Raw genomic sequence first — 21,800 nt, forward strand, 5'->3', positions numbered from 1 at the left:
TCCATCTTCCTTCTTCATTTTGTTCTGCAACCTGTACGTATAACTTGCTTAAGTTAATCACACCAGCAAATGAGAGTATTAACACAAATAATCTGAAAATCTATGAGACTTTATTTCTTTCTCGGCTAAATCAACCATCAGTAAAAACATAACATTGATAATTTGAGAAAACAAAGAGTGGTGGTAGATTCTCAGCAATAATTTTTGAGACTGGATAGGATAAAAATTCTTAGAAAATCAAAACAATCATTTCTTCGTAAGAAAGAATCACATTGGTAAATCAGGAGCGTATGGAGTTCTTCTATAGCAGCATGTGCTACTCTCTTTCTTTCCATCTTCACTGATATGATCAATGACTGTAACAGATTTTTAGAATATAACTCAATCCCAAAACTGGAGTTTAATCCCAACATCGTCTTACCGTATGACGACCATAAGGTCAAGTTTAGTGAGATCAAGAATATTACGCAATCAGCAATTTCACTGCTCATGGCCTTTTTGGTTCAAATAACAACGACGACGAGCTTTGAGGAAAGATCAAATAAAGATCATTGATCATATTATGTTTTGGACCTCGTCTTTTCATATCCCCGCCTCGGATATCCTTATCCCCAATCCCAAACACATTCCAGCAGCGTTCCGATCACAGTCCAACGGTTTAGGGTCTGACTGGTGTAACCGCTGCGGTTGTGGGTGGTTGCGGTTTTAAGCGGTTTAAAAAGATTTGTACAACTGGTACTGCGGTTAGAAATTGATGGGTTTGCGCGATACTTATGACTGGTTAACCACCAAATAAAATAACGGCTAAATAATAAATTAATAATATTTATATTTTTAATATATTTTAGTATTTCTATTATTTCAGTTTAAAAATTTTATTTTTATTTTTATTTTTGTATTTATATTGTTTTTAGAAGTGGGTTATAGAGTCCGTTTGGAGGACTGCAGTAGCTCCCGAACAGTGCTCATGTACCTGACTAATGATGTGCTTCTGAGGGAAGCTATGGTGGGTCCGCTCTTTTTAAGATACAAAGTGATTATCCTTGTAATGAGGTAAAAGTGTTGTTTGTATTGACGTAAGTTACACGATATATATACAAGCTATAGATCCTATATTCAGTGGGATCGTGTATATCTATATAGCTCTACAAAGAGTCTATAGTTATCTCTAATATGTTATCCTTATCTCTATAATCCTTGATACGAAGTTCATGATAGAAGTTTAGCCACAGATTTACTTGTTGGTATTCTTAACCGCACCTTGATTAGCCGACCTGATCTTAAGCTTGTTGTGATGAGTGCTACCCTACAGGCTTTTAACAGAGAGTATTTTAGAGGTGCGCCTCTCATCAAAGTCCCTTCTGATAGGCTCCTCCATCCAGTGGAGATCTTGTACACTCGAGAACCTGTGATGGACTATCTCGAGTCTGCCATAAGCAAAGTTATCGAGATTCACATGTGTGAACCAACAGGTGACGTTCTTGTTTTCTTGACCGGGGAAGAAGAGATTGAACATGCTTGCAGCAGAATTGTCCGTAGTCTTGGAGATCAAGTCACCGTTGTGCCCTTGTATTCCTCTCTTCCATCAGCCCTGCAACACAAGATCTTCTATCCTACACCACCACCACATTCAGTGAGAAAGATCATCGTCTCCACCAACGTTGCTGAGACTTCTTTGTCCATGGACGGGATTGTTTATGTGGTTGATCCTGGTTTCTCCAAGCAAAAGAACTATAGTTTTCTCACTTCTGATGAGTTCTGGTCGGTGTCCCGGATATCACAAGCAAGTGCTTACCAGAGAGCAGGACGTGCCGGTGAAAAATGTTTCAGGCTCTACACTGAGAAGACTTTCAATGACTTCATGGATGGGGAGACTCCTGAGATACTTAGATCAAACCTTGTTAAAACAGTTTTGACTTTGAAAAGGCTGGGTGTGGACGACTTGACATTTTTTGAATATATAGATCCTCCTTGCACTCGAATGCTCCTTCGGGCCTTGACCGATTTGTTTCATCTGGGAGCTGTGGATGACCAAGGTAACCTGACAAATATAGACCATATGATGGAGAGTTTGGAAGAGCCACTTTGAATTCTTTTTATAAAGTTCTTAATTTTTTTCTTGTGTTGCAGAGAGAAACTAATAGATATGGAAATTTATTATAAGCGCCTAGCGTCACTTTTTTTTTTATAAATAAAATTATTTAATTTATTTGTAGATTTCTTAAACTTTGAATTTTTACAAGTTATTTTCATAATGAAGATATAGCTTCTTAAATGGAAATAATCACGATTGGTGTTGTGATACGGTCTGTTTTGTTTTCTCCACTACAAGCTCTAGCTAGTGTTCGCCTTAACAAAAGGCAAAGCTATTAACGATCTCAAACTCAAAGGTCTGAATTAGGATGGTTTCCTGCGAGGATGAGAGAGATCTCCAGACCACGACTAAACGCTTGGTTAAACATCATACGTGTTTGGAACGTCGAGAGAAATGGGAACCACGAGCAGAACGCAACGGGAAGGAATATGAGCATTCCCATTCCTGCATCATACAGCCTTGCTAGTGAACGGATCGACTTCCACATCCCAATTCGCTTTATGATTGGCTTCCAAGCGCACGCAATCTAACAACAAAGAGAGGATTACATATGTTAAAAACTTAGACCTCATGCAAGTGATTAGATACTACAGGTAGTGAAACTTACGGAGAGGATTCCCCATCCAGTTGGTATAAGGGCTAATACAGTAGCGAATATGTCTGTCACTGACAAGTCTGTGAGTACAACCCCTACGGTTACGACAGTTAAAGCCACCAAGAAGGTAATGCCTTGTGCAAGTCTCAGCACAAGCTGGAAACTAACAGAAATCTTCCGACTGAAGGTAAAGACCTATTACAATGGAGAGATATACATCAGAGTCATGTGATGCAATATATTCAGCATGAAATGGACGTGGAATAAACCGACCTTGAAAAGAAAAAAAAAGATTGCTAATGCAGCCCATGACCAACCATAGATCTGCACATGTATAGGTACTATATTATCCATACGAACAAAAACTAGCAAACTGTGGTAAGGTTGAAGTGTAGACAAAGAGAAACGCTGTACCGAAAATGATGTATCTGATCCTTGTAGTTTCAGTTTGTAGACAATACCATACTGGAAGACAAAGAAGCGTAGACTTAATATAGTCTCCATTATCCTCCCGCTCAAGGTCCGAATGTGAGACTGTTGATGTACAAAGATGATATTATTATTTAGCAAAACAAAGTAGAAAAATTAATGTTAATGTGACAGCATGAAGAGCACTATGTAATAAGGATCCAACAAAAATGAAAAAAAAAAACTATAAGCAGATGATGAATATTTGATTTTCTTTTCCTTCAAAGTTTTGTTTCAAGAACTAAGGACACAACAGCGTTTGCTGGGAAATAGAGTTCTTACCAGTTCTTCTTCCCACCAAGCTTCCCAGCTTTCAGATCCTTTCACACCGATTCCACCTCTGTAAAAGAGCCAATTTGTCCATTCTGTGAAGTCCACCACGACTCTGAAAGGAGAAACAATCATCTTGCTCAGTGAAAGAACGCGTTGCTCCTTGCAATGGGGAATAAACAAGACATCACTACTTACTTTTGCCACTCAAATCCAGCAGGGTTGAACAGGAAAGGAGCAAAAAGCCAAGAACCAGCCAAAAACCAGCTGCTCACAGTCAGAAGAATGTAGGAAACAGCACCAGCCTTATCATTTCCATACGCAAGGTAGACAACCAGTAAGAGAATAACTTCCAGCCTGTAGAAGAAAGAAAAGCATACCAAATGAATAAACCATCTTTTACTATGCCTAAATAGGTATACATAAAGAAATGTATGCAAAGGATAATACAGATACCCTTTGACAAAATGACTTCTGGAGTAAAGACGGTAGTTCTCAGAAAATGTGATATGCTTGACGACAAACCCTCTTCCAGTGGCTTGGTACTGTTGAAAAACACTGTCTTGTCACATTCCAGAAAAAGTATTGAGAGAATAAAGAACAGAGGATAAGAATAATACCCTAGCACCACCATGAAGGATTGTCCGTCCAAAATAATGGGTTCTTGTGCCAAGTGAAAATGTGAAGAAGACAGTACATAGCTGAAACTGCATCGTTGTGAAACTGACAATGGCCTATACAGTGAAAGATGGTTAAATTGTGAATCTGCTATCATAAGATAACTTATAACCCAATTTAAATACAGTAGATAAGTAAATGAACGAGCTAACTCAGAACACATGTCAGTACAATGAAGTTTTAAACACATGCTTCACTATCAATAATATCATAAACACGTCATAACAATAATGATATGACTTAAAAGGTGTGAAAACCAGTACCTTGAGAATACCCTGTTCCAAAATAAAGCCCAAAATCATTGGCACAGCAGTGAAGACACCAATCTGAAACAGAAACTGAGCATTGAGGGCGGCGCTAAGTGCAGTGTCGTCCAGACTAATAGCTCTTTCGCGAAGAGTATCTCCAACTCCAGAAAGTGCCTATTAAAATTCATACACAAGTAGGTGTTAGAGACCTTCACTCAGCATTCATGGGTAATGCGCTCCATTAAGATAGCACATATGAGCCATAACCAACATTAAGAAACCATGCTTACCAGGTATGCCCTCCCATATAAGAATATATACAAAGTAAGAACCGTCAACTGCAAGAGGCCATGTAAATGTCAATTCATCAGCATTAAGTTCATGGAAACCACACTTGGAGAAACTTGGAACTAATTAGTAACAGCTCCATATACAAGTTACAAAAATAAAATGAAATTTAATGATGCAGGACTTCTTTAATAGAGTTGGCAGCTAAATTTGTGATGGAGGTAAAAATGAGATACCATGACGCTAAGACTGCTCTTACTAAAAGGCAAACAAAATCACTATACCATTGTAGAGAAATAGAAGCCAACAGTTGTGAAGTAGAATGACAACATTCTGAAGAAATCAAGTAGCTGGCCAAGTCTGTATACATCCCGACTAAGAACTTGTTCACCATTTCCACCAGCAACCTTCCCTTCAAACAGAGCTATTTGATTGAGCCCCACATCTCTCCCTTTGCCCACCTGTAAATAAAATTAATATATTATATATTCTTTATCTATTTATTTGTAAATAGTTAAAAAATACAGACCTGAATATACTCATGGTGAGTAATATTTCCTTGACGTAGAGTTGAGTTAAAACCTGAAAATCATAGCATCAAGTGTGGAAAAAAAAATTAGATTAATTGGCTCAATAAAAAGGTAACTTTCAATTAACAAATAGGCTTTACCAGCAAAAATATCTTCACTAATGTTGATGACCCGAGAGGCCTTGCTGATACCACCACGAGTAATATGGAAAATTCTGTCAAAGACATCTGGATGACCATAATGCATGCGGATCCTAGAATAAGGATTCCATATGAGTTTAAGTTGTTCAAGGAAGATATATAAACTTATTGGTAGTAGCTTTACTTGAGGGGTTTCGCCAATACTCTTTGACCAAGAGTTACAAAGCTAGTTTCTTGATTGGACATGAAAGAGGCCAAGGAGGAGACACTGCATATTGTCACAAACCAATTATTTAAGATGAAATAGTATATGAAATTAACAAAATAGATATACGAATGAGTGGATCATACCTTCCAGTAAATACATGTTCTCTGACTCCAAGAATGGTGGGTGGTCGAATTCCATGGTCCCGGTTAAATTCCTCCAAAAGATTTCTCATCTTCAAAGCTTCTTCAAAGTAATTATCCTAACAAATATAACATGATGCCACATGTTGGAGTTGTATTAAGCTCTCACGTAAAGAATGTAATCATGATAGAAAATTCAGGTACACTGACATATTATGAGATGTCCAATTCCAAACTGTTATTTACTCTTTACAAAGCTTACATGTCTAATTTACTAAAGTGAACTTCAAGTGAACCTTAACTATAATAAACACACAGAAGAGCTCGAAAGAAGGCCTTATAATAAGATGCATACTAACCTGATTCATATCAATGGTTTGAAGTGCATTTCCACGAGTAAACACAATGGCATGGTTTTGATTCTCAGGTTTGCCTTCTCCAAGTTTCGGGTCCCCAGGCAACCTTATGGAATAAATTTCCTGCATAACCAGAAAAAAACTCAAGTGACAACAAATTCCAAAAAGGAAAAATGTTCTAAATCATGTTTTAAGCATTAAGGAAACGAGAATACTACACCCGTGACTTGTTTCACAGATGGTCACAGTTTACCTTATCCTTTCCATTGATGTCGGCCTTCACAAGCTTTGAATAATATTCTGTATGAGATATACCATCTTTGGGGGTATCAACAACATCGATATAAGCGATTCGAAGGGCTTCATTTCTGACAATAGAATGAAAGAGATTAGCAGAAGCTCTTGACCTGAGATAGAGAAATCCATAGAAAGTGTCTTCTTACCTTTGCATTAGCAATGCAATGTCAACAGCTTCAGGTTTTTTATCTTCCTTCTGTCTTCCATATATTTGGCATGTGACAACATATGTAAACTTAAGATCTGCTTGGGCCCTTGCTTTAGGAGATAACTCAAATCCTTCAGCATCCGTCATGTTATTACCAAAAAGAGTGGACTCCCCACCGTCTGTAATAAGTGAGATAGCCATAAGAAAAAGCTTCACCAAAACTGATATATCTAAAGAAATATCTTATAGCCTCTTACCTCTGCCAGCTTTTCTTTCCAAATAAGACTGAAGCATGAGAGCTTTCCTATAATACATCATCCCCCGAACTGCAAATATAATGACAGATAACATGTAAACAAAAAAAAACACAGAAAATATACATGGGAAAAATGTGTAATTAATGATTTTTTACATACCTGTTCTAGCTAACGTTTGTCCACGGTAGGAAGCCCAAAATCGAAGTTCAAGTATGTCTCTCTCATTACGTAGATCGCCTTCTAACGCATTTTCATCTTGTCCTATTCGTGCAAGAAAATTTTTCCACTCATCTGCAACATATCAAAATATCAATAAGAAAATATTATTCACCTATTCATTACAGAAGTAACTTATTAGTAAGAAACATCTTTAAAAAAAAGCTAGGCAAATGTCACACCTGGATATATTTTCTGAAGGTAAAACAATATTGATATCCCGTCCTCATTTCTCTTAGTGAGTTCAGCCATGCTGTATAGCACAACCTCAGAATAATATGGAGTGAAGACACTGAAAACAAAAGTTCAAAGGAAGATAGTAAGCTTGTGAAGAGCTTGTAATTAACGATAAAAAGTTGAAAGTAAGGAGAAAAAAATGCCTGAAGGATAACATCTTGTCAACAGACTTTGGTGGTGGCACATCCATGAAAAGGGAATTGGTGAAGAATTGCAGTCTACGTCTGGCCTCAAGGTTTCTAGGAACATGCGCCGCAGAATCTTTGATAGTAAACAGAGAGTACAATCTTCTGACGAGAGCTTTCTGCAAACCAAAGATAATTATCAGGCTAACAGAATATAAACGAGTGTAATTATAACCTTGACAACAAATATCATTCATAATACCAGCTCTGGATCTTTAGGCCATTTCAACTCTGTAAAAAGCCGACCTTCGTTCCAGGCTTGAGTTAAGTTGTTCCACATTTCATACTGACCCCTACACAGCAACATATTTTTGGAAAATTATTAAAGAAAGTCACATTCATGAGTTTTTTGCACAAAACGCAGCTTGTAATGTACCTCATATTAACATTTAATACGTCAAGCCGTATAACATCGTATAGATCCTGAAGTGCCTTTATAGCCCCTTTCGCATGCTCAGGTGTTTCATTTTCTTTCTGTTCAAGAAAGTATAAAATAAAATAAAACTCCATCTAATATAACTTTCAGCACACTGAAGATTACTAGTTACTATTAGAATAAAACTAAAAACCGGTTCAATAAAGACATAGTTAGCACTAGCAGTGTAAATACCAGGATTCCCAAGAGTGCAGCCACTCTCGTGATAACAAGGGAGAGTTTGTTCAGCTGAAAGTCATTATGTATCTTTCTATTCTTTATGCTGGTATCGATGTCTTCGTAGATTCTTTCCACCCTTCAAAATTCACGAGAAATATCATTCTTTTATCCATCAAAACTCTGTGCAAGTTTAAGAGTGTCGTTTTAGAACTTAAAAAACCCAATCACCACATCCTCCCCTCAGCTTCCAGAGTTTCTGTTAGGACAAGTTTAAGAGTGTGATAGACTTCCTCAACAGCATACTTCATATAGTCAACCTTTCCAATCCTCTCCACAATCTCCTCTTGCGAATTACTCTCAGCGGCAATCTCTTTGGCCAACAATATCTACATTAAATTATAGGAAAATAATTTTCACTAAGAAATAATCTCATATTAGATTTTTACGGAAATCAATGAGGCTAGCTTTGAATCTTAACACACAAGCAGGTAAAGTAACAGACTCACCTTGCTGGAAAGAAGAAAAAGTGGCCATTGAACCAATTGAAGCCTACCAGATTTCTTGGGCATCAGGAGCAATTCCATCTCACTAAAAAATTGTTCCATATGAGAAAAATGAGTAAAAACAAAACCACAAAAATTTAAAACTAATGCCAGAATCTCACCAGAATCTCTCACCAATTAAATTAATATTTAATTGAAGAGTTGAAATACTCATGCCAAACGTTCATATGAATCTTTCAGTTTTTTCGAAAAACTTTCCAGTTAAATATTAATATAATTAGTGAGAGATTTTTGAGAGACTCACCAATGCGGATGGTTTAATAACACTAAGCACATAAGTTACCGGAAAAGGATAGAGCACTTACAGATCAGTGATGTAGTCTTCCTCTCGTAGACATTTTATTATTTGGTTCCAAAATGGAGCAAAGTGTGCTGCATCTACTATATTCTTATCCACAGCCTTCGAATTGATAATCACATGCAGATATGAGCAACAAACGTGAGAAGAAAACTAACATGACAAACCATACGTTCATTAGTGATTCATAAATGTAAAACAGGCCAAGAGGTACCTGATGAGAAGGATCAAACGTCCTGCACATGATTTTGAATCATATGAAAAAGGCAATGAAGAGGAGAAAACTGTTAATATTTAACAAAGAGAAAGTGAGATGACAGATGGACAGGAACCTAACCGGTTGGTAACAGGAACATGAAGAGCCTTCATAAAAGCCCCTGGAAACTCCTCAAATTGTTTGTGAATTGCTTCCAAAGATCTTATCTATGAAAAATGCAAGGAAAGTAACATATTTGTATATCTTAATTTTGACATCTGTAAGACAGAGAAGTGTAACCACACTTACCTCTCCCAAACGATCTCTCGCACCGAGCAAGAAACCGAAAAAAGCAGAGGCAATGGTGTAGAATATATGGATGTCTAACAGGTAAATCTGCATTATTATCAAATAGAGAAATATATAATACAATGAATGAAACTCTACTGTAAATCCCCCAGTGGAAACATCCATCCTAATCAGAACGAATTTCACCAGTGATTGGTTTGATCCCAATATAACCTAGAACAACAAAAGTGCCTACCCTCTGTAAAAATCTTTGAACTTACAGCGACCACAGGAGCCCATAAACTGGCAACAGTCAGAGCATTATAGTTTTCTGCATCCAGATAAGAAATATTAGAGTATGAGAATCTTACAGAATAATGATTTAATTATCAGCATGAAAACCAAATAGTAGAGCTAGTAACATCCCCAGAGGAGCCAACATTTAGAGTTCAACTTTGATATCATATACTGCAAAGAAGCACAGGTGCATGATTCCAGAGAGAACTAACATAATACATTACAATCATTCAAGCAACTAAGGTTACAAAATTAAGCATAAAAGCCATGTCTATGGTCCACTCAACTCCCTAAACAAAATCTACAAAACCCATACTTACTTATTGACACAAACTCATGCCAGGAGTATTGGATATTATCCTGTTTCATTATCATCCTTGTTGGACCAACGAGCGGTGCAATCTACAAATTCATCAGCAAGAGAGATATAAGTTGGAGTCACTCTTTAACTGTCAAATGATTACTTCAGCATCTGACTACAAAAGATCGCAATAAACAAAAACATTCTGTATTTTATGAATGTAACATGTATATTTCACGTGTATCCACAATCTTCAGTACGTACACGTATAAACTAGCAACACATAAAAAAATTAATTATGCTTGCCAAAAAACCCAACCTGAAGAAAGTATGCAAAGGAGAACTTTGCAGACAGAACGACAAGCCAAAACAGAAAATACCTGCGTCATACAGGAATAGGTTAGTACGACCTTTACCAATTAAAAAGACAAAGGACCATACAAGCTGAAGTTCGTTGGCATTGATCAAACAAGTATGTCTCCTGCTTCTCCCAAGCTAGTCAGAGACGCAGTTTAAATCATTAATATTTATTTGAAGTAAGCAGCCCATGTATTTTCAGTAAAGCATATATCTAGAACAACTTTGAAGTCCCAAGAATACAGATAACTAAAATAAGTAGCTACAAAATGGAACAAAAATAAGGTGTAGACACCTACTTTATAAAATCAGACATCCTTTCATACATGTCACGACCAACATAGTGTCTCTCCTGAAAAATACAATCAAAGTAAGCATCAGAGATTATTATCAATGATCCAAATATTAAGCACAAAGAATGAAATAGAAAAACTGAGGATCAGAACCTGTCGCATCCCCTCAACGAATCGAATCACAGCCCACCGATCACATTTACTAGCAATGTTGCGACAAATTGGGATATGCATCAAGATGGTAAAAAATAACTGAATACCGCCATAGATGGCTATGACAAGCCCATAAACCTTGAACATGACTGAATTATAAATTGGTTTGGTATCTTCTTGAAGCATTTTCCTGTAAACACAAAAGAATATTAAACAAGGAAAAATGCAAAAGCAATATGAAAAAGAATGGTAGAATAAAAGAAGTTCCACATACACATAGAGGAAGCATATGAACACGCAAGCAAGGCTAAACCAAATGAGACGGAGGAAAATGCGTAAAACAGCTAGCCGTCTTGTAGTAGAAAAAGCACCATACAGCATGATGACATTCAGAAGACCTTTAACATTAAGCATATGCTTTTTCTTCAGCAAGTCATACTATTGGTAATAAAATAAAGTAAAGAGTATGAGGTTTAAGACTGACTCTCAGAAAATTTCATCACAACGTAAGTCGGACCCAGGCTGAGAATTTGACGCAAAGTCTTCGTGGAGATAATGCTATTTTTATTGAACGCAATTATGGCTAGTGCCTGTAAAGAAGTCTGTTAGAGTGTGGTAGCAGGAGAACCATTTATCGACACTAAAAAATTCACACCAACGATGATAGTGAATACAAGTCACAACCAAATATACTAAACGTCAAACCTGAAACATTATAGCGAGGAATATCCATAGCCGGTGGAAGCTGTGGTAAAGACGCAAAAATGTTCGATGCTCAACGAAGGAAGTCTTTCCTCGATGTTTATCCCTACCGGCTTCAAACTCGTACTGCAAGAATAAGACCAGTATATTAACTTCAAATACGCCTACATGGTCTAGGAGCTGAAATATAGATGTTTGCAAATTGCCATCAAGAGAACAAATCGCCTCTTACCAATAGTATATATAAAATTCCATCTCACAAAAGAAATAACATACCAGTATGAATACAAAAGAAGTAACAAACCAGTGTGAATACAAAATTCTATTAATATAAATTATGAGAGAGAGAGAGAGGAGGGGGGGGGGGGGGGGGGGGGGGGGGGGGGGGATGCACAGACCTTTCGTCTCCGTATAGGTTTCTGAAAAAAAGATGAACTCGTTCTCCACGGCCAACCAAGCTCGAATGAGCGAAGCGACCTCGAAAAGAAAAAAAAAAGTCAGGCAACAGTGAGAAGGAAATTAACCCAACAGACAAAGATTTAAAAATTTACCAAAAATACTCATTAAAGTCGTCATAGTTTCTCCACTCTGAATGAGGTGCTCGGCCATTCTCATTGTGAAAAGCTTCCTGCACAGAGCAACAATTCTTAGCATGACTACCAAGTCCAGGGGTGAAAGAACACTTTAGATAGCATACCGCTGATACAACTGCATACAGTGGAGCAATGACATGATCAAGAAATGATACACCAACGTCAGAACCGCCATGACTATCGACTGGCATACAACTCACAGCAGGGCGAGAAACTTGCTGGCGTAAGATCTCATTCATTTCTACTACCATCTACAGGAAATATTATAATAAAATATTCAGCATGAGACACTAGAGAATCCTGGTAAAAATAAGCCTTCAGGATAAAACTTACGTGGTGGAATATGTAGCACAAACATTCTGGAAGAAACCGTATGTTAGCAGCTTCACCCCAAATCAGGAAATACAAAGAGAGGAATAGTAGTTTCTTTTCTCCACTGATTCTCTCTAAGCTGCAACTTACAAAACCAAAATGAGCATGCAAGAGTGGTAGCTGGAAAATACAGGGAAGAGGGGATAATTTTACTTGCTCCATGCAGGTTTAATGCATAGGTAATCACACCACTTAATGTAGTTGTCTAGGGACTTCAGAAACACATTATGCACTGCAGCGTCATCCAGTTTCTGATAGAGCATAAAATAAAAGGTTATTCATGAGATCTTAACATTAAAATACATCACTTTTAAGCTTTGTCAACTAGAAGTCCAAACAAAGAATAACCACTATAATAAGATGAACAAAGCCAAAATCATGAATAATCTACTTCTAATCCAGAAAATTGTGCGAAATTCATCGTATGAGATTCAAATAAGCTTTGGCACTTACAGGTTCCATTTCTTCAGGAATATTAAGGCGGGATTGCTCATTAGCAAGAAGAAGAACTATATGTTCACGCTGATTGGAAACACTGTCTTTCTGCGGCCATAAGAATTGATATATTAGAAAAATGAAACACAACAAAAACAAATCTTGGCTGTCCAATGTGAATATGGATATTAACAGTAGTAATCCACAGGAAAATTAATATATGAACATGAAAAGGATATATCAGAAGTAAAATATGGAAGGGAAGCTAATAAAAGAGATCCTAAAACATCATGCAAAAGCTTTGCTTGGAAACCAATAGTGTCTTTAGCCAAAAACAGATCATAGACTCCTTAACTTTTTCAACATTATAAATTTTCAAATAGTTTAAGACTTCACATACGATCCATACTCTTTCAACTTGGAATTTAAAAAAAAATTAGAAATCATATAGAGAAAAAGACTAGATAGCACCAAACCAAGTTTTTGTTCTCAAAGTAGCATTCAAGGCTCAAAGTCACAAAAATAGGTTTCATTAAAGAGGTAAATATACACTTATACCCTTTGGGTTAATTAATCCAAATCTTAGGGTTTAAAGTTAAGGGGTGAGGTTTTGGAATTAGGGTTTAAAATTTTATAAAAAATAAATAGTAAAATAAAAAATAAAAATTTTAAAAACAGTTTCAAAAAGTATTTTTAAATTATAAAAAGAAAATTTGAAAAAAATAAAAAAAAAATTTCAGAAAAGAAATTATAAAAATTTCGAATCTGAAAACATATAATCTGAAACTATTTTTTTTTTTTTTTTTTTTTATTTAATTTTAAACCAATGGTATTAGAGATATTTTACTCTTTGATGAATGTCATTTTTGTGACTTAAACTTCAAAAGGTGTTATTATTGACAATTGCCCAATCATATACGATGCATGAAAGTTTATTTAGTAATACAAAAGATGCTTCTCGGATAGACAAACCTGAAACCCAAATATATAGTGGAGAAAATCAAGCATATCAGCATTCCTTGTCGCAGGAATGGGAAAATTAGCCGGCAAATTTGGCAGGCCTCGAAAATACTTCAACGCTGCAACTGCCGCTTTCACCTGCTCACATTTTATTGTCATAAATCAAGACGAGCCACATAGCATAGACGCATGTGTGGAAAATATCTGACCTCAGGGAAAGCCGTAATGGCATTTGTGGTGACATGAGCCTCAAGAGGAATAATGTTGTAAGCAATTGTGTCCTCGCTAATTGCAGCATCAGAATCAATAACATGCTTCAGCTGTTGAAGTACAAAATAGTTGATTATTAGCTGCATTCTAAAGGCCTACTTTGACCCCAAAAAAACGGATTTTGAGTAATAGAAGCTTGATTGCATAGAGGAAATATACACAACCTCATCAGGGATCTCTTTTGCAACCTTCTCCAACACATTTCCAAGAATTTTAAGGGTGGCAAACAATCTTTTCCTTTTTACTGTTTTCCGCTCCAGCCTGGAAGCCAATATCAAAGCGTTTTGGCTTCAAAAACTACGTAAAATTTACAGATTATGTGTTCTGTAGTTGATATACGTACTCGCCAGTGATAACCCCTGACTCACGGAGCTGCATCTCCTCCTCCTTTAAAGTGTCAACGTTGTTCTTTTCTCTGTACAGCCTGTAGAAATCTTGCAGTCGTTTACTATCTTGAGTTCTGTCTATGGTCCCTACCTCTCTTTTTGCTAACTTTTGCTGAAGTGAACCAAGACATAATAATGTATTAATATGCAAAACCATGGGAATAAAAATTCAAATGAAAATCTAAACGCAGACTCTAGTTTCCAAATTATCTGTCACACATGGATCATCATCATCTACTACAATCTTAACAAATAATGGCATCACATGAGAGAAACATACCTTAACAACAGACATCAATCCGGTTTTAAATTGCAAAACACCTCTGCCTTCACTCTTAGGGTCAAGATTTTGTGCTAGCGAGTAAGCATGCTCACATACTGCATCAAAAATGTTCAATAAAATTCACAAACAGTGGGGAAATAAAAGCTAAAACTGCCCATAAATAAACAAGAAACGGCTTACAGATCCTAGCAATGCTGGGGTCTTCATTTTGGAGTTCATCAGCAGCTCTCAAAATAGCATCTATGTCCCTGTTGTTCGGTAGGGATGAAGGAACATAATCCATAAGGCTGCCCTGACCAGTACCACCACCAGCTCCTCCTCCTGCTCTATCCCTTTGTAACGCAGCGTTTACGAGCCGCTTCCATGACGACTCCGCTCGAGACATTCTCTACCTATAAAAAAAAACTCAACAGCTTAAAACCATGAAAAGACAAAACAGCAAGCACGCAAACATATTAGGACAAGTGACCCAGGGTAACGGAAAATGTAAATTTACCGATTAAAAGAGACCACGTTCTTGTCCTGGGACTAGTTGTGATCAACGAAAGGAGATAGTAAATATGGTATCATGAATCTGAGCTTCGTCGAGGATCAAAACAAGTGAAACCAAAAAAAATGTACCAAAACAACTCAAAAAAAATATCAGACGAGGGAGTTACCGTATGAGAAACGTAAGAGACCCTAGATATGGAGATTAAGCAGAACTGGATCACTCATGTAAGAATCAGCAGAAGAAGCTAGAAAGTTAAGCTAAGCTTATGCTCTGAGTTTCAAAAGTTTTTGTATTTTAAAACTTTAACACAAAACCATCACAACTATAAGGAATCGATGTTTTTTTAGAAAGGAATTTGACAGAAAAAAGAAACAAAATGTAAAAAAGGACAGCAATCCTACCGAATTGGCAAGTAAAAAAGCGAATCTTGGACTAAACCGGATAAAGCCCAGACAGAATTATTTAATTTTGGGGAAATTGGCAAATTAGAGGAGAAATGTATTTGTTTCTTTATACTCTTACATTAACCGGTTAGTTTTGGATATAAATGCCATCATAATAACGAAAATAATTATTATTATTTTTATATTAATAAAATTTTGTGAAAAAGTACTATCATCATGATATTTTTTTACATTTTTTTGATGTACAAAAATCGAATTCCAAAAACAATTTGGATATGTTGATCTAAATTTCTTCGAATGTATATTATAACTTTTAACAAGGATAAAATTGATGTTCTGACTTATTTTATAAAGTTTGTAATTTATATTGTAAGGTCTTATCTATGATCTATCCAAATATAGAATATGTGTATTCAGGTTTAACCAAAGATATTTGTTATTTATAAAATATAATATATCGTAGGCTTTTTACTTTATTGTAGAAAATTTTAGAAAACGTTAAAGATTACTCTATTATATATATCGTTGATAAAACATTGAGTTTTTATTTGTATGCTATGTTCTAAACATGGTAGAATTTATATTTTAATTTTTTGGCTCTAACTGGTGACCGTTAAAATAGAAATATGAATAAGTAGGAAAATAATGAATAAGAGTAAAATAAAAGGAATGAAAAAGAAATATTTATTACTTTGTTCCATATCAATTTTGATAAGGAATGTTTTTGTTCTATAATTTCTTAAAATTTAAGGAATGACAAGGAACCATACGCATCGAATATTCTTCATAAATGGTGTATTTTTCAAAGAATGAGTAAAAACTGATTATTCTGCTTAGTTTCCTATGTCACAATTTAGACCATTTGTCTATGTTATATCTTTCTTAGAGTATGTATTCTAATTTTTTTGTCTATATTTTATCATTTTTAGAATATGTATTCTAAATTTTTGTATTCTATGTTTTTAAATCTAAAAAAATATAGGAAACAATCCTAACTAATTTTATTCAAACTTATCTTGTTCTTGAGATTGATTAAATTGAATCACGTTAAGTTCATTTTTTTTTCATCAAATGGTTCATGTCTATGTAGCATGTGGTGTTTGCAGACGCGATATGAATATAGAGTAAAAAATTATTGTCCTTACAGAAAAACAAAGCAAATTATTCACTTTGGAATCGAGTAAACGAGGGACTAAGATTCTTAGATTTTGAGGTTCCTAATGAAAAATTAAAAACACAAATATTATTAATAATTAAGGTTTATAAAATTATGTTATTTGTTAATTATAGGGTTAATCTCTACTAATAAAAGGAAGCTTTTGAGTCTCTATAGGGCGTCCACATCAGCGGAAAAAATTTCTCCCGAAAGATGACATGTGGCATAAAATAAAGTTTTACATTTTAATATTACTTATTTTCGAAAATTGTAAAAAATATGTAAACATACAGCATAAAAAATGAAAAAACTACATTAAACATATGTAAGATTATTATTTTTCACTTAAAAAAAAGACGGCTTATCTCCATAATGTAACATTACCGTTTTATGGCGTCCACATCAGCGGAAAAAATTTCTCCCGAAAGATGACATGTGGCATAAAATAAAGTTTTACATTTTAATATTACTTATTTTCGAAAATTGTAAAAAATATGTAAACACACAACATAAAAAATGAAAAAACTACATTAAACATATGTAAGATTATTATTTTTCACTTAAAAAAAAGACGGCTTATCTCCATAATGTAACATTACCGTTTTATAAAAAAAAAAATTATATATAATTTCGAAAATAATAAATATATGTAAAACATACAACATAAAAATGGAAATACTACATTAAACATATTTGTCTAAGTTCTTCTATTAAACATTGCCGTTTTACATTAAAAATGGAAAAATACATAAATATTTAAACATCTATCTTAAAATATAAAATATAGACATTAACTAAATATAAAGTATAAGAAAGAGAAATACTCAATCTATATAAAAAGAAATAATAAGTAAATATTATAAATATACGAATTATATATACAATAATAAGTAAATGCACAATTTTAAAAAAATGGAAAGAGTACATTAAATATTAAACATCTATCTTAAATGTAAAATATAGATATTAAGTAAATAGAAAGTATAAGAAAAAGAAATACACAACTTAAAAACAATGGAAAAAGTATATTAAGATTTAAACTTCTCATAAAAATGGAAAAACTACATTAAACATATGTAAGATTATCATTTTTCACTAAAAAAAGACGGCTTATCTCCATAATGTAACATTACTATTTTGTAAAAAACAAATTATATATAATTTCGAAAATAATAAATAATATGTAAACCTACAACATAAAAATGGAAATACTACATTAAACATATGTAAAATTACCATTTTACATCTAAAAATAACAATAATATGTAAACATACAATATAAAAAAAATGGAAAAACTACATTAAATATATGTAAGATTACTATTGTTCACTAAAAAAAGGTTTATCTTCATAATGTAACATTACCATTTTATTAAAAAAAAAGACAAAATACATAAATATAACTATTTGACTATTTGTCCAAGTTCTTCTATTAAACATTGCCATTTTACATTAAAAATGGAAAAATACGTAAAGATTTAAACATCTATCTTAAAATATAAAATATAGACATTAACTAAATATAAAGTATAAGAAAGAGAAATACTCAATATATAAAAAAATAAATAATAAGTAAATATTATAAATATATAAATATACGAATTATATATACAATAATAAGTAAATGCACAATTTTTAAAAAATGGAAAGAGTACATTAAATATTAATCATCTATCTTAAAATGTAAAATATAGATATTAAGTAAATAGAAAATATAAGAAAAAGAAATACACAACTTAAAAACAATGGAAAAAGTATATTAAGATTTAAACATCTATATTAAAATGAAAAATATAGATATTATGCAAATAGAAAGTATAAAAAAGGGAAATACACAATTTAAAAAAATGGAAAAAGTACATTAGTATTTAAACATCTATCTTAAAATGTAAATCAATATTAAAATATAAAATTATTAGTAAATAGAAAGTATAAGAAATAGAAATACACAATATATAGAAAAATAAATAATAAGTAAATATATAATATAATCTCGAAAGATGACACGTGGCATAAAATATAGTTTTACATTTAATATTATTATTTTCGAAAATTATAAAAAACAAAAATAGAAAAACGACATTAAACATATGTAAGATTACTATTTTTAACTTAAAAAAAAAGACAGCTTATCTCCATAATGTAACATTACCGTTTTATAAAAAAACAAAAACATTATATATAATTTCGAAAATAATAAATATATGTAAAACATACAACATAAAAATGAAAATACTACATTAAACATATGTAAGACTACAATTTTACATTTTTATTTTAAGAAAATAATATGTAAACATACAACATAAAAATGGAAAAACTACATTAAACATATGTAAGATTACCATTTTTCACTAAAAAAACGGCTTATCTCCATAATGTAACATTACTATTTTGTAAAAAAAAATTATATATAATTTCGAAAATAATAAATAATATGTAAACATACAACATAAAAAATGGAAATATTACATTAAACATATGCAAAATTACCATTTTACATTTAAAAATAACAATAATATGTAAACATACAACATAAAAAAATGGAAAAACTACATTAAACATATGTAAGATTACCATTGTTCACTAAAAAACGGGTTATCTTCATAATGTAACATTACCATTTTATACAAAAAAAGAAAAAAAAATAAATATAACTATTTGACTATTTTTCCAAGTTCTTCTATTAAACATTGCCGTTTTACATTAAAAATGGAAAAATACGTAAAAATTTAAACATTTATCTTAAAATATAAAATGTAGACATTAACTAAATATAAAGTATAAGAAAGAGAAATACTCAATATATAGAAAAATAAATAATAAGTAAATATTATAAATATATAAATATACGAATTATATATACAATAATAAGTAAATGCACAATTTTTAAAAAATGGAAATAGTACATTAAATATTAAACATCTATCTTAAAATGAAAAATATAGATATTAAGTAAATAGAAAGTATAAGAAAAGGAAATACACAATTTAAAAAAATGGAAAAAGTACATTAGTATTTAAACATCTATCTTAAAATGTAAATCAATCTTAAAATATAAAATTATTAGTAAATAGAAAGTATAAGAAATAGAAATACACAATATAAAGAAAAGTAAATAATAAGTAAATATATAATATAAGTAAATACCAAATTTAAAAAATGGGAAATTACATTAAGATTTAAAAATATATTTAAAATTTTAAAATATAGATATTATGTAAATAGAAAGTATAACAAATGGAAATATACAATTTAAAAAAATGGAAAACGTACATTAAGATTTAAACATATATCTTAAAATGTAAAATATAGATATTAAGTAAATGAAAAGTACAAGAAATGGAAATACATATACACGAAAATATATAATAAGTAAATAATGTAAATATATAATATATGAATTATATATGTAATAATAAGTAAATACACAATTTTTTTAAAAATGGAAAAAGATCATCAAGCATTAAACATCTATCTTAAAATGTAAAATATATAATATAAGTAAATACACAATTTAAAAATAGAAAAAGTACATTAATATTTAAATATCTATTTTAAAATATAAAATATTGATATTACGTAAATAAAAATATATGAAATGGAAATAAACATTTTAAAAAATGAAAAAAGTACATTAAGATTTAAGCATATATCTTAAAATGTACTTCTATCTTAAAATGGTAGTAAATCATATAAAAATGGAAATACCACATTAAACAAAAAAAAATGTATAGTTTTTCATCAAGAAAGTCCCTATAAATCTCATTATTCTATCCACATCAACCTCACACTATTAAGGAAAATTTCAAAGCACTCGAGCAAAAAATGGTTTCACCATCAACTCTTGCCGTCCCAGAAACCTTTAATGACCTTGAATGAGTTTTTTTTATAACAACAAACTTTTTGTTAGGTGGATTCATTGTTGGGAAACCCGCAACTTCCAAAAGCCAAACTTATTCATGCGAATTGAATTGCTTTTCATAGACTCAAAGGTATTCTTACAAATTTAAATTAATCTAATCCATAATTTTATTGTTAATATTCATACTAACTCTTTCATGATCAAACCATTTCAGTTAATAACCATTCAAGCGTTTATCCCGAAACACTTCTTTCCACGCCGAATCAGGTATTGGTTCATGTTGGTTTAGTATTGTTTTTGGTTTACTAACCGGTTTAGGATGGTCTTATTGTAAATATAATTTAAGTTGGTTTAGCATATATTATGTTTAAAATAACTTAAATTAAATAATAATAATATTATGCTTAAAATATAATTTTAGAGAGCTTTCAAATATAGTTTACAGAACATTATAGGTGATGAATTTAATTTATTAAATTCGTTTATTACTTAAAACTAACTTTTTTAAAAAAATATTGAGTTATAAATATCAACTAGATTTTGACCCGCGCAGGCGCGCGGGTGTATATTTTGAAAAATATGTTGATATTTGTTTTTCATGTAATTATTAGGATTTGGAAAAATGAATCCGAGGAACATAACCGATACCGATCCAAAGATATAGTACCAAACCCAAACATAAATTGATTAAATATTCTAATTATTCAAAATTTTGTTATTTATAGAACCGAATCTGATCCGAACCGAAGTATTTGGGTATCCGAATTTATCTAAAAATAGATTTATATACTTATATATATTAATTATTTTTAGATTTAACGCATATAAAACATCAAAAATGATACTTTTAAATTGGTTTAAATACTTGAAAATATATATAGATAGTCAAAAGTAAATATCTGAAATAGTTAAAGTATACTCAAATCACCAAAAATACTTAAAATAATTATTGATTTCGTATCCAAAATTTTAAATCAAGCCAATTGATATGTTAAGCTTAAGTATTATGACATATGTTATTCAAATTTATACGTAATATATTATTTTATTTATACATTTTGAGAAATTTAAAATATATAATGATTTAAGACTTTAAAAATAATTTAAATTAGTTATCCAAACCCAAACCAAACCCGCAAAGATCCAAATCGAACTCAAACCAAAATTTAGAAACATTCTAATAA

General features: G+C 32.2%; 1 protein-coding gene and 1 pseudogene across 1 annotated transcript; one reads left to right on the top strand and one right to left on the bottom strand.

Annotated features, from left to right (window-relative positions):
* Window positions 1-1,201: 1,201 nt before the first annotated feature.
* Window positions 1,202-2,887, top strand: LOC106384234 (probable pre-mRNA-splicing factor ATP-dependent RNA helicase DEAH3; the record flags this gene model as incomplete). The annotated part of the gene is made up of 1 exon (XM_022717262.2): window positions 1,202-2,887. A coding segment is annotated over one exon (888 nt), but the record flags the coding sequence as incomplete, so codon positions are not given.
* Window positions 2,787-15,083, bottom strand: LOC106385687 (annotated as a pseudogene).
* Between the last annotated feature and the right edge of the window lie 6,717 nt (window positions 15,084-21,800).

Source organism: Brassica napus, chromosome A3 (assembly GCF_020379485.1).
Source record: "Brassica napus cultivar Da-Ae chromosome A3, Da-Ae, whole genome shotgun sequence".
In the NCBI taxonomy this organism is placed as follows: Eukaryota; Viridiplantae; Streptophyta; class Magnoliopsida; order Brassicales; family Brassicaceae; genus Brassica; species Brassica napus.